The 12855-nt window shown below is 41.3% G+C and overlaps 1 protein-coding gene across 1 annotated transcript in view; it reads right to left on the bottom strand.

The window, feature by feature from the left end:
* Positions 1-1554: 1554 nt before the first annotated feature.
* Positions 1555-12855, bottom strand: part of LOC101861083 (DNA excision repair protein ERCC-6-like 2) — a gene marked incomplete in the record, with an annotated part of 24397 nt that continues 13096 nt past the window's right edge. The window contains 10 exon segments of the mRNA XM_005110484.3: positions 1555-3197; positions 4035-4213; positions 5486-5637; positions 7152-7303; positions 8005-8862; positions 9658-9871; positions 10720-10872; positions 11306-11405; positions 11859-11954; positions 12472-12617. Coding sequence (XP_005110541.2) covers positions 1879-3197; positions 4035-4213; positions 5486-5637; positions 7152-7303; positions 8005-8862; positions 9658-9871; positions 10720-10872; positions 11306-11405; positions 11859-11954; positions 12472-12617 — 3369 coding nt within the window.

Genomic DNA, 12855 nt, shown 5'->3' with positions numbered 1-12855 from the left:
CTCTCTCTCTCTCTCTCTCTCTCCCACTCACTCACTCACTCAAACACATACAGACACACACACACACACAAACACATGGATAAATATGCACATGTACATGTATACACATACACACACCCCACCCTCCTGCACAAAAACACTCACACACATGTACATGTATACTCACCCACACACAGATGGAATACACACAAACACACAAGCATGGCCCACCCTTCCCAATACACACACATATGCACACACACACCCACACACACACATGTACACACATTCCTACATACAAAACACATAATTATTATATTATGTGACTTTCTCGTGACAAAGAGCCATAAATTGTAAATGACAAGACGCATCAATACAAACATATAGATCACGACCTCAGTGCTTTCTTGTCCTATCTGCATCTTTAATAAAAGTGAAAACAGTTTATAACAAGGAGTGAGCTCAAGAAGAAGTCACATTTTAACTGTTGTAAAAATGGAGATACGACATGTTGTCAAGAAAGCACTGAGGTCGCGAGATCTAGCTGCCCACACATTTTTCGCTTAAATAGTTTATACAACTAAATAAAAACATGCGAAACTATGGGACTATGCTTGGTCTTTCATTAGAGTCCTTATACATGATACCATGTAATATATTTGCAAAAGAATTAAAATATCACACACTCACTAACATACACACACACACATACATACACACACACACACACACACACACACACACACACACACACACACACACATTCCTACACAAAACACATAATTATTATATTATGTGATCTTCACCTGACACAGAACCATAAATTATAAGATGCACCAATACAAATTAAATAAACATGTAGATCTAGCTGCCTGCACATTTATTTTCACACAAATAGTTTATACAACTAAATATAATCATGTAAAACTAGGTGACTATGCTTGGTCTTTCAATAGAGTCCTTATACATGACACCATGTAATATACTTGTAAAGGAATTATAATACACACACATACACACACACACACACACACAAACGCACACACAAACACACACACAACCTCCACTCCCTCCTCACTATGGTCTCTACCATTATGTCCATACATAATACGTCCAACTCAAAGCATCATAGCCACACCTCACACAGAGATAGGCTTACTAAAAATGTCCATAACGACAATAACAACACGCATTCATGCTTTACTCGCTATACAAGCATATCTTGATTCAACAACCAATGACTATTTTTAAAGTTAATTTACAAAGACGGTTGGCTTCTTTATACAACTGGAAAAACTGAAGCATGTGTACGTTATGAATGTATTTATGTACACATGTATGTGTACATATTGACACTTTTAAGGCACATTTACAGTCATAAAAAAGGCACAACTCCTTCCTGCAGTGAATTATCCTCACCAGTTCACACCAGTGTCTGTGGTCTGGTGGTTAGTTGCTCTGCAACCACACACTGAAGAACTGAGTTCGATTTCTGAGTGGAGAGAATTTTTATCGAGTATTTTAGTCTTTCTGCTGGGAAGTTGTATCGATCACAGCCCAGGTTGGCCCTGACCGGCACGGTCAAAGCCCATCTCCTAAATAAATCTAAATTGTGTTGATGGGGGTGTTTCAAAATTTTGAGTTCAGTTAACTTAGTAGCCTACTCTGAACAGCAGGCAGATGTATTGAAAGACGAAAAACAGGAAGTGAAAATGTATAACACGGATAACTCGAATTTGTCGGGACTGGCCTCGGTAGTTCGAGGGATCCGTAGTTTGACTTTGAGGGGTAACTTACAAAGATAAAGAAGAAAAAAAAACGGGATCGCAGACACAGTGCGATGGGTGTGTGATTTCGAGTCTTCTGTGTTCAACCTATCCGTGTTATACGGTCCAAACCTTATGAAAATAAACTGTCGGAATCATCCAGAACAACGTCCTCTCCAGCTTGATCTCTTTGCCAACTGGTCTGACCTTCATCTTCTCTCTCCAGGTCCTCCATGTTGTTCAAACGTCTCTTCCAGCTGAAATGAACCGTGCTTTTGAGCGGCGTTTTTCTCCAACTTTTCTTCTTATCCGACGGAGCGAAACAATCAATGCGGTCATCTCTGAGTGTGCTGTTGTTCAAAAAGTCATCAAAGTTGTCCTGGTCACTGTTTTCTTCCTCCTCGTGGCCTGCAGAAGTTTCCGGTCCAGCCCTGTCAATGGAGAAATTTCTAGAACTGGTGGCAACAGCTGAAAGATCGGGCTCCGTGATTCTGGAACTTGTAGATCGGGTGTTCGACTTCTGAGATGTGCGCACGTCTATCTGTACTCGCTTCTCTGTCTCTGACTTGTGAGGTGGGTCTTTATTTACACATGTTTGCTCCTTCTTCTCTGCATCAAGTGGTTCAGCCATGTCCTCATCCCCAGAAGACAGAGAGAATATATTGTCTAGCAAGGACTTGTAAGTTTTTCGGCCACTTTTAGCCCGCGATGTATCCCGACCTTCCCGCTCTGACCTGCCTGTCTTTGTCCTCCAGGCTGAAGAAGAAGAAGAAGAAGACGGTGCAGGGTTTGCCTCGCCATGACCTACTTTCCTTCTGTTTGCCGTCTGTGAGGATCTTTTTCCAATCTCGACCAGGAGATCATCAACATCTTCCGTAGTTGTCGGACAAACCGAGTTGTCTTGTAGACTTCTGGACTCAACATCTTCACAACTCTGTAGTTCGTCGACGATAGTGCTGAGGGAGGGGTCTACAGTGGTGGGGACATACGAACAAGATGGGGCAAAAAGGTTTGTGTTGTCGCGATCTCTACTGGACGAACTCTGACCTTTCCGCCTTATACGAGTGAGGCCAGACTTGGAGGGTGACGGTTTTGGCGAGGGTGTTTTTGCCCGTCTTCGCTGTGCGTGGGGAACAGGAGCGAATCCCTCAGAATTCTGGGAAACGCAGTCATCGAGGTCACGATCAGGTGAATGAGCCGTGACTGACTCCTGCGACTCCCACCTCATTGTCTCCGCATAAAACAGCGACGACATCATCAAGTGGTCCCTCCTCCTCCCGCCTCTAGATGTTCTCCGAGACTTTGCTGGGTGAGACACAGCAGATTTCCCTTTCCCCCGCCCTGACCGTGGTCTGCCGGTGGATTCGGATGATTTATTTTTAGTGGACGCTGTTTGTCGTAATCTAGGAGGCTTTTTGACAGATTTCTTCACTTTGACACTCTCCTTTGGAGCTGGGAATAATAAAAGAAACATCAGATTAGGGGAGATAATATAATATTTATCTTTAAATAGCCCTCAATCTTGACTAGGACATGCTCCGAGCAAACGCTCACTCGATGTTACTGCACGCTTCTTGTTTAGTTTTAGAAAGCATTTTACGGCACTTGCAACACAATAAGGTCATATAAGTGCCAAAGAATAAATGTGTTACAAGAGAGTAACATACACACAAAAAAAGGAGAGATAAGGATGATAGAAGTTTGATAGGAAAGGAAGGAGTAAACCACATTAGAGCACCCACCAACCACCCACTCACGCTTCATGTAGACGCACACTTATGAGCCCTCCCCAGCACCGTCCTTTGACTGCTGAAGTATACTCATGTTTCCAGCAAGTTTGTATACCATAAGCAACTGTATCTGTGTCATGTTGAACTCAACCGGCCCAAACGCCAATATTTTTGGTATGCGCGCGCAACGCTCCAGCCCTAACGTAAACAGTATCAGTATGGAAAATTTCGCTCTCGTGACCGAAAACACTACTTTTGTGTAAAGCAGACATTAGATAAGGTTTTAATAAAAATGTGTACCAAATTTGGAAAGGATATGTTAAAAATTAGTATTTTTTTCAATTTTTCAAAAAGTGGCAAAAATCTCCAGGGAAAGTTGACAACCCAGAAGTGTAGCCCTATGGTTGAGTGACTTAATGTACTGTTAACAAACTGTTTTGCTACTTTCAGTTGGTTATTTTAAAAAACCCACCAACTAAAAACAAAGAAAAACACAACGCAAAACAAAATGGACGGGTCAAAAACAAGACTGACAGTAACACAACACCAAAAAGCTCACCCGGAAGTTTGGGAGTGGGAGTGAGCGCGGCAGTCAGAGCGTCGGTGAGCTGTGGGTGTCTCCGACAGTAAAACTCTCGCAACATGTCTGCCCTCTCCTCCACGCTCAACTCCAGCACTGACTGAGCCATAGCGACCTGGTCCAGGCCTCTGGACTCGCACAGCTCCTGCCAGTGTTGTCTGAAAATGATGCCATTGTAATTGTTTGAGGGAAGACTGGAGGCCGCCGCACTGTGGTATATATGGAGGATACTCAGAATCTCTCAGTATCTATTATGTTCTCTCAGTACCATTTATTCATGCTGTTCTGTTCTGTAACAATTTATGACTGGGTGAATTCATCAGTGTGTACGAGGGTATCTGAATAAGTTTTGTGGGATTGTCTTTACTCAAGGACTTACTGGTGAGAGAGAGATAGAGAGAGAGTGAGGAAGAGAGAGAGAGAGAGAGAGAGAGAGAGAGAGAGAGAGAGAGACAGAGAGAGAGAGAGAGAGAGAGAGAGAGAGAGAGAGAGTGAGACAAAATGAGAGAGAGAGAAAAAGAGGATTACTATAGGAGCTGTGCGCTGCATATGTTCTTTGTATTATTGAACAGTGCATTGAGCACTTCTTTGAGGAAATGCGCTATATAAATGCAATTTATTATTATTATTATCATTATTATTATTATTATTACAAAACAAATAGAAAAGTGCTCCAAATGACAGGTTGTGAAAGATCCATAATCAAAACGATCAGAATAAGGCATTTCAGATTCTTTGGCCACATAAATAGATCAAATGGAAAAGAGAAACTGCTGCTGCTTGGAAAGATAGAGGGAAAGAATAGCAGAGGAAGACAGAGAACATCATGTGCAGATGGCCTGAACAACTTTGCAACAAATAACTCAAAGAGAAAAATCAAGCTGATCAAGAAGGCTGACTACAGTAAGGAATGAGGTACCATGATCGTCAATGTCCGCTCCAGATCTGACACCTGAAGAAGGAAAATTGTAAATGATGGCATAATGTTGAAATCGAGCATTCGTCAAAATAATGAAATCAAAGAAATTGACATTTTCCTGCCAGTTGGGCAATTCATATTGGTTTGGGGTTTTATTTTCTAGACCTTTTCATAATGACCCTATCATTACCAGGTGAAAGTGGGCGGAGTCTGACTCTATGTTTGACCTGGTGATAGTGGGCGGAGTCTCATTCTATGTTTTACCTGGTGATATCGGGTGGAGTCTGACTCTACGTTCTACCTGGTGATAGTGGGCAGAGTCTATGTTTTACCTGGTGACAGTGGGCGGAGTCTGACTCTATGTTTTACCTGGTGATAGTGGGTGGAGTCTCACTCTACGTTTTACCTGGTGAAAGTGGGCGGAGTCTATGTTATACCTGGCGATAGTGGGCAGAGTCTGACTCTAGGTTTTACCAGGTGATAGTGGGCGGAGTGTGACTCTATGTTTTACCTGGTGATGGTGGGCGGAGTCTGACCAAGCAACAGTTTGAAAGAACCAGACTTGACACATCGCGGCTTGTTGTGCTCTTCTTCTCTCACTCCTCCTTTCGTTCGTCCAGGCAGCTTTGAGGCTTTCTTTTCATCTTCCTTCTCTTCTTCTTCCTTCATAAGGAAAAATTCGAATAATTTGTCAGTTTGTACCAGGGAACAAACTCAAGGCTCAATAAAACATGACAGTATATGAAGTCACTTGCTGGCACAAGCGTCTGTGTGCACACCAATGTTCGTGTGTGTACGGGTATGCTAGAGTGTGTGAAAGGCTTGTGTGTGTGTGTGTGTGTGTGTGTGTGTGTGTGCGAGTGTGTGTGGTTGTGTGTGTGATAAAATAAGTTACCCACTCAGGAATCGAACACGTTTCTACTGACAACAATAAAGAGTCTAGCCATAACACCGGGTAGGATATTATTACAGTGTAATAATAATAATAACGATGATAATAATAATTAAAATAATAATAATATAAAAAATAGTAATAATATTAATAATAACAAACAATAATCATAATAATATTAATAAATAAAATAATAATAATAATAATAATAATAACAATAATAATAATAATAATAATAATAATAACAATAATAATAAAAATAATAGTGCGTTTGTCAAAGTCTGACAGTGACCAATACATCTGTAGAGGAAAATATGAATCTTTGGCAAAACAGAATAAACAAGAACTACTGTCACTTGAGGTTTCTGCTGTGGTCGATTAGACCAATTCTGGCAGAGAAGAGTTTGCTACACATTTAGCATTTAAAAAGTTCATTCCCACGTGTGGATGTGTGCAGCTAGCAGGCCTCTCTTGGCTTCAGCATTTTTGATTTGTGAACCCTCATATTGTCGCTGTCACAAGCAACTCACTTCAGTCCAAATTTTGAGAATCTTTGATTTTTATACCCTCCCACAGTTTTATCAAAGACACATCTTTCAACATCACCAAAATACAGTTTAATGCTATGGTCAGAGCTTACAATTTTCTTGCTTTTCATGGTTCCTGATAGGAACAACACAACGAAAAATTAGTTTTTTGTCTCTCATGTAAAAAGTAAGCAATCGGAATTAAGTGGATTGCTAGTGACACAGACGAACGATATGACTTTCTGTCTCTGTGATGGCTACCCTCCGACTGGGTCTGTCCAGAAGTAGGCTATCCCATGTCAAAAGACTCGTGTTGAAGTCCGATTTTCAGGATGTGTTTGTTGCTTTGTTTTGTTTTGTTGGGTTTTTTTGGTGCATCAACTTTAGGCTTTCCCAAGGACAGCTCACTTCACCCAGGTGGGAATGGGTACTCAGCAATAGACAGCATAGCTTAAGATCTTGTCAGTTTGTTCGAGTTTCAGGGCTTGATCAGCTGCTTACACTGTAGGCCTCCCGAGCAGCCGAGAATTTTCTGAGTGTTCTAGAGTCTGCTGGGGTAATGAGAGTTGAAAAGTGCATAGAGCATGCTGTAAAGCATAGATATGCACTATTTAAATGCAATTTTATTATTATTATTATTTTTTTTATTATTTTTTCTTTTTCTTTTATTATTATAATTTTTATTATTATCATTATTATTATTGTTATTATCATCATCCTTATTGTAATTGTCATTATTGACACAGTGCTGTCCTCACCTCTATTAGCGGATCGCACTGCACAGCTGGTGCCTGTGTGTTGGTGTGTAGTTCAAACACGTCCTGCATGGCACAGCGCGTCATATGATCCTCTGCCTTGCTGGAGCCCACGACGCGCGGGTTGATGTGTGTGTGGAGGACACCTTCACTCTCTGGAGATAGAGAACGTGTCATCCTTCATTTTTTTCCTTCTGAGCGTATAATATGTGTGTGTGTGTGTGGGGGGGGGGGGTACGATTGAGAAAGAAATAGTTTTTTCTCTCTCACTTTCTGGGCCTAGGACATTTGAACATTTTAGCCAACAATATGTGTCACGACGTGGTGGAATCAGGCGCTCATCAATTTCCGGAAATATGGAGTTATTGGTATCATCTAAAAACCTGTTTATTTGCCTTGCGTCTGGTGAAAAAATATCCATCTATCTTGATATAGATGTCGAGATATTTGTGATTGAAGGGGGGGGGGGGGGGGTCGCTCGATTTCAGAGGTAAAATCAGCGAGAAAATGGCCGCCAAAGTTATGTAACTTCCATAGTTTTAGAGTCCTTGGAAAGTGAAAATTTACATTTTTTTGTGCTTTTAATCAATGTTTTTCTGTAACATCCACACAGAAATGTGTTACTGAATGGACATAAAAGGTGCTGAGCAAAAAAAAGAAATTTGAAAAAAAATGTCCAACGGCCAGAAAAATGCCAATTTCTTGGATTTCATTATTTTGACGAGCGCCTGATTTCACCACAATGCATCACATATGTAAATGACACATACACTCACCTAACACCGACAATATGAAGCTCACACACACAAACAATCACCTAACACTGACAATATGTAGATGACACACACACACTCACCTAACACTGATAGCTCTGATGAAAATTTCCGCTTTTTACTGCTCGATGATATCGCTGATGACGACTTCCCTTTAGGATCGGCCACCTCCACGTTTCTTTTACTGGCTTCTTTCTTTTCATCAACAAATTTGTCTCGCTCCCGTCCTTTACCGACACAGTGAGCGTGTTTGTCCTTTAGTCGTGGAGATTTCGACACTTTGGCCTCGTCAATAGCTTTGTTTACTGTCGAGGTCTTAATCGATTTTGTCACGCCAACGACATTGGCGACCTTATTATCACTTGTGGACTTTACCAAAGATTTCTCGTCAGTCTCCTCATCAACAGAACCCTCAGATTCAGAAGAAAATAACCATGACAACCCTGATCTCACCGTGGTTGACCTACGGTTCGAACCTGCTCGTAACCGAGACGGGCCCGGAGAAGAGAAGGTGAGGGAATCTCCAGCAGCTTCTCGTGTAGTGGGAATGTCTATCTCAGTCCGCGGCGCAGCAGTCGAGAAAGTGATATCGGAAACTGTAGGACTCCCCTCTCCGTGTGTCTCAGAACTATCTGGGCAGCGAACGTTGGAGTCTGTCTGTATCTGCCTCGGGGGAGGAGTTTGTAGTTTGTGTCGCAGCCGACGAAGGAAAGGAAATCCATCGTCGTCGTCATCGGAGTTGTTGTTGTCATCATCATCACCACCATCATCATTGTCACCATCATCTTCATCATCACCTCTGAGACTGGAGTCTTCATCTTCCAGAACATCTGCATGTCTGACCAAACTTCTGCTGTCATCAGTAACTGAGTCACGCTTTCGTTTCTTACTGCCATGAATCTTCTCACGACTTCGGCCGTGAACTGTCAGTGGTATTCTGTCTGTAAAAGAAACAAGATCACATACAGTCAGGCCTGCTCTAAACAGCAACCTGTCCAAGACAAACAACCACTTCCCCTTTCACCCCTTACATATTTGTAATATTTAATGACTCCGTCAAAGACAATCACTTTTCCCCTATAAAATCGGTGGACAATTTCGACTTTGACTGTATCTTTTAACTCATACGAGATAGTCTACGCCTGAGTTTGTTTTTAGAGAATCATTTGTTTTCTTCACTTTCCTCAGTTTCATAACAAACGGATACAGTGTGTTTAGTCATAGAGCCCTTCATATACAATAACACAAATAACAGGTCTGGTTTGACCTGAAAAGCAAGGGAAAAAATTCATCTACATAAAACTATCAACATTATAAAGTAACAGCAACCATATCTATACAATCATTTTTTTTGTTTTTCAACTCAGCAAAATAGAATCTGCATCTCATCTGTAGTGTAGCAGTTCGGCACTTTGCTGTTGCATGCAAGAGCCATAAGTTCAATTCACAAGGGGAAGAATTTTTATAGAGTATCTCAGTCTTTCTGCTTGGTTGTTGTATCCTTCTCAGCCCCAGTCGGCCCTGACAGGCAGGGTTGAAGCCCACCTCCTAAAATGATCTAAATTGTTTTTTACATTTTTTTTTTAAAGTAAAGGATTAAAAAAGGAGTTCACTGCTACATGCCTACCAACAACTGATCTTCACACTGGTTCAATGTGTTAAAATCATAAAAATCACCTAAATACAAAAACAGAAAAAAATCAAAAGCCATCAGGAAATAAACTGACATCACTCACCAGAGCCAAAGAGTTCTCTCAGAAACTGCTCATCTTCTTCTCTTTCCTCGTCAGAACTGACCTCCCCCTCAGAGACACCACCACCGCCGTCACCAACACCACCACCAGAGTCGCTTTCATTCTCCGAGTCCTCACCACCACCTGCAGCTTGTCTCGGTGGAATGTACTGAGCGATGGAAAAACTGGCGAGACCCTTCTCAAGCTTTTCATTTCTCTGAGGAAAGTTTTTGTAAAAAATGTTAATAAAGCGCTCTGATCTGGATGTGCAAAATGTTTGGGTTTTTTTTGTTTTAATATGCACTTCATAGCACTTGCAACACAAAAAGGTGTCATAACCGCTGAAGACTAGAAATGAAATGGTGAAATGGTATGGGTTTAACGCCCCTATCAACACTATTAGGTTATTTAAGGGGCGGGACCTCCTCGTTTAATGTCCGTCTCCGATAGGACCGGAAGACTAGAGGTGTTACTAGAGCATAACCTACACAGGAAAGAAGGAAGAGAGATAAGGACAATACATGTTCAATAGATAAAAAGAGCCAAACCACACCAGAGCGCATGCCAATCATCCACATACAAAATGTAATAGTACAGGCATTTTTACTACCCAACCCCTTCCCCGCTCACCCTCCATCCAATCTCATCACTTCCATCCCCACCTCCGTCATCCCTCTCCCCAAACCCCCCTCCCCTTCCACCCCCAACAATGTACATAACACACCTACTGTAAAAAAAACCCATCAGAACATAAACAAAATAAAACATTACTATGATAAAACATTACCATAATAAAACATTACTATGATAAAACATTACTATGATAAAACATTACTATGATAAAACATTACACAAAGAAACAATACATGTGAAAACATTAGCAAAAAAAAAACAACATTGCACAAGAAAACATTACACGTGAGAACATTAGCAAAAAATTTTAAAAACATTACACAAGAAAACATACCTCAAGAAAGTATTAGCACAAGAAAATATTACACCAGAAAAAACATTGCGTTAGAAAACATTATCCGGGGACACGCAAGACACAAGCCAGTCTTTCACCTTGAGGATGTCCATGGTGAGACAAGAGTTTCCCGTGCGGAGAGAGAACATGTTTTTGATCCCAAATAGCTCCCCCTTGTTGTCCTTGTCTCCTTGGATACCCAGGAAGTAGCGGCGAGCGTTGCCCGTGCCCACGGCCACTTCATCCAGTTGCTGGGGGGTGGGGGAAGTGGACAAGAAGAAAAACAGAAATGGTCATTGGCGTTGGTGGTGTAGCGGTTAGCTACTTCGATATCACACACAAGAGACCCAAGTTTGATTCAGGATTTGGGAGAATTTATCCAGTATCTCTGTCTTTCTGCTGGGATGTTGTATTTCTCTCAGCTCAGGTTGGCCCTAAAAGGCATCATCAGAAGCCCACTTCCTTAACTAAATTGTGTCGATGAGGGCATGAAAACACCTAAATTTTGGAGGGGGAGGAGGGGAGAAATTCATGTGACGTTGTCCAAGATGGCTGTCCATTGTCAAGAAGAAAAATGGTTGTCTTACACAGATGGACATCTCGGAGAGTGTCATCATAATGTGTGTCGATATGGGCGTAAAACATCAACTTTTAACATTTTTTTGTAAAGTGCAGACCACATACCTGTTTGTAGACTTGCCTCAGGTAGACATTTTCCTCTATGGTGCCGGCAGACACCAGACGGTAGACCTTCACGTCCCGCGTCTGCCCGATACGATACGCTCTGCAGACAAAACACTTCTGTGATACATCTTGTTTTGTTTTAGTGAGAGATTTACGGCATTTGCAACACAAATAGGTCAAATAAGAGCTGAAAATTAAAGGTGTTACTAGTGAGTAACATACAAAGTAAAGGAGGATAGATAAGGACGATGAATGTTTGATTGGACAGAAGGAGCAAACCACACTTGATTTCTTTAATCTTTTTAAAAATAATGAAAACCGTGAAAAAACCCCCAATAATAATGACATCTATACAGCACTCGACCCTGACTAAAGAACACAGGCTCTGAGAGTTTACAAATACAAGAACAACACATAAACAGTACATTGTGTTCTGACAAAAAATCTCCATATATCTCATTAATCTAAAAACAGAAACGACTTTCGCTGCCACTTGAGAAAACCCTGGTACAGAGCAAACATCGAGACGAACAAGCCAAGTAGGTTTGCGTACCTGTCCTGTGCCTGCAGGTCGTGGCTGGGGTTCCAGTTGGGGTCAAAGATGACCACTCTGTTGGCTCCGGTCAGGTTCAGACCCAGACCACCAGCCCTGGCAGGACAAAGGTATGGGATTAAAGCTGATGGTGAAATCATCATCAGCATCATCAGCATCATCATCATCATCATCACAATCATTATCATCATCATCATTGTTGAAAGCACGAAAAGTAAAACAAAAATTATATGGAGACTGGGTATTTCAGAAACTTAATGACATTTTTACAAAAATGTTTTGTTCCACGCTTTGTTACCCTATGCTTCATCATCATCATCATCATCATCACAATCATCATCATCATCATCATCATAATCATCATCATCATCATCACAATCATCATCATTACAATCATCATCATCACAATCATCATCATCATCACAATCATCATCATCATCATCACAATCATCATCATCATTGTTGAAAAGCAGAGTAGGGAGATGGAAGAGGAGTCTCAATTAATTTCAAGTCAGAAAATATCATCATTTTACTTTTACAGTCTCTGAAACTGCCTGTGTGGTTTAATCCACCCCTCCAATGTCCACAGGATATGTAAAGGATAGGATCTCACTTGGTAGAAATGAGACAGAGGAAGATGTTCCCGTCTTTGTTGAACTGATGGACGATGTCTCTGCGCTTCTGACTGCTGACCTTGCCATCGATACGCCTGTACTCGTGACCTTGACCTATCACATACTGCTCAATAATGTCCAGCAACTGCAAAAAGAACAAAATTCTCAGGTATTTGATTTCGTAAAGGTACAACAAAAATTTTAGTAATTTTCAATTACTTGATAAAAGTAACAATTCATTGACATCCAAAAAGAAAAATTTGTTGCTGCATGGTAAATACAAACATGTGCACACACTTGTCAAATCTCTCTCTCTCTCTCTCTCCCTCTCCCTCTCCCTCTCCTTCCCTCCCTCTCCCTCTCCTTCCCTCCCTCCCTCCCTC

This window comes from Aplysia californica, unplaced genomic scaffold (assembly GCF_000002075.1).
Source record: "Aplysia californica isolate F4 #8 unplaced genomic scaffold, AplCal3.0 scaffold00898, whole genome shotgun sequence".
Lineage (NCBI taxonomy): Eukaryota > Metazoa > Mollusca > Gastropoda > Aplysiida > Aplysiidae > Aplysia > Aplysia californica.
The sequence above is the reverse complement of the archived record's forward strand: the minus strand, read 5'-3'. Positions and strand labels throughout refer to the sequence as shown.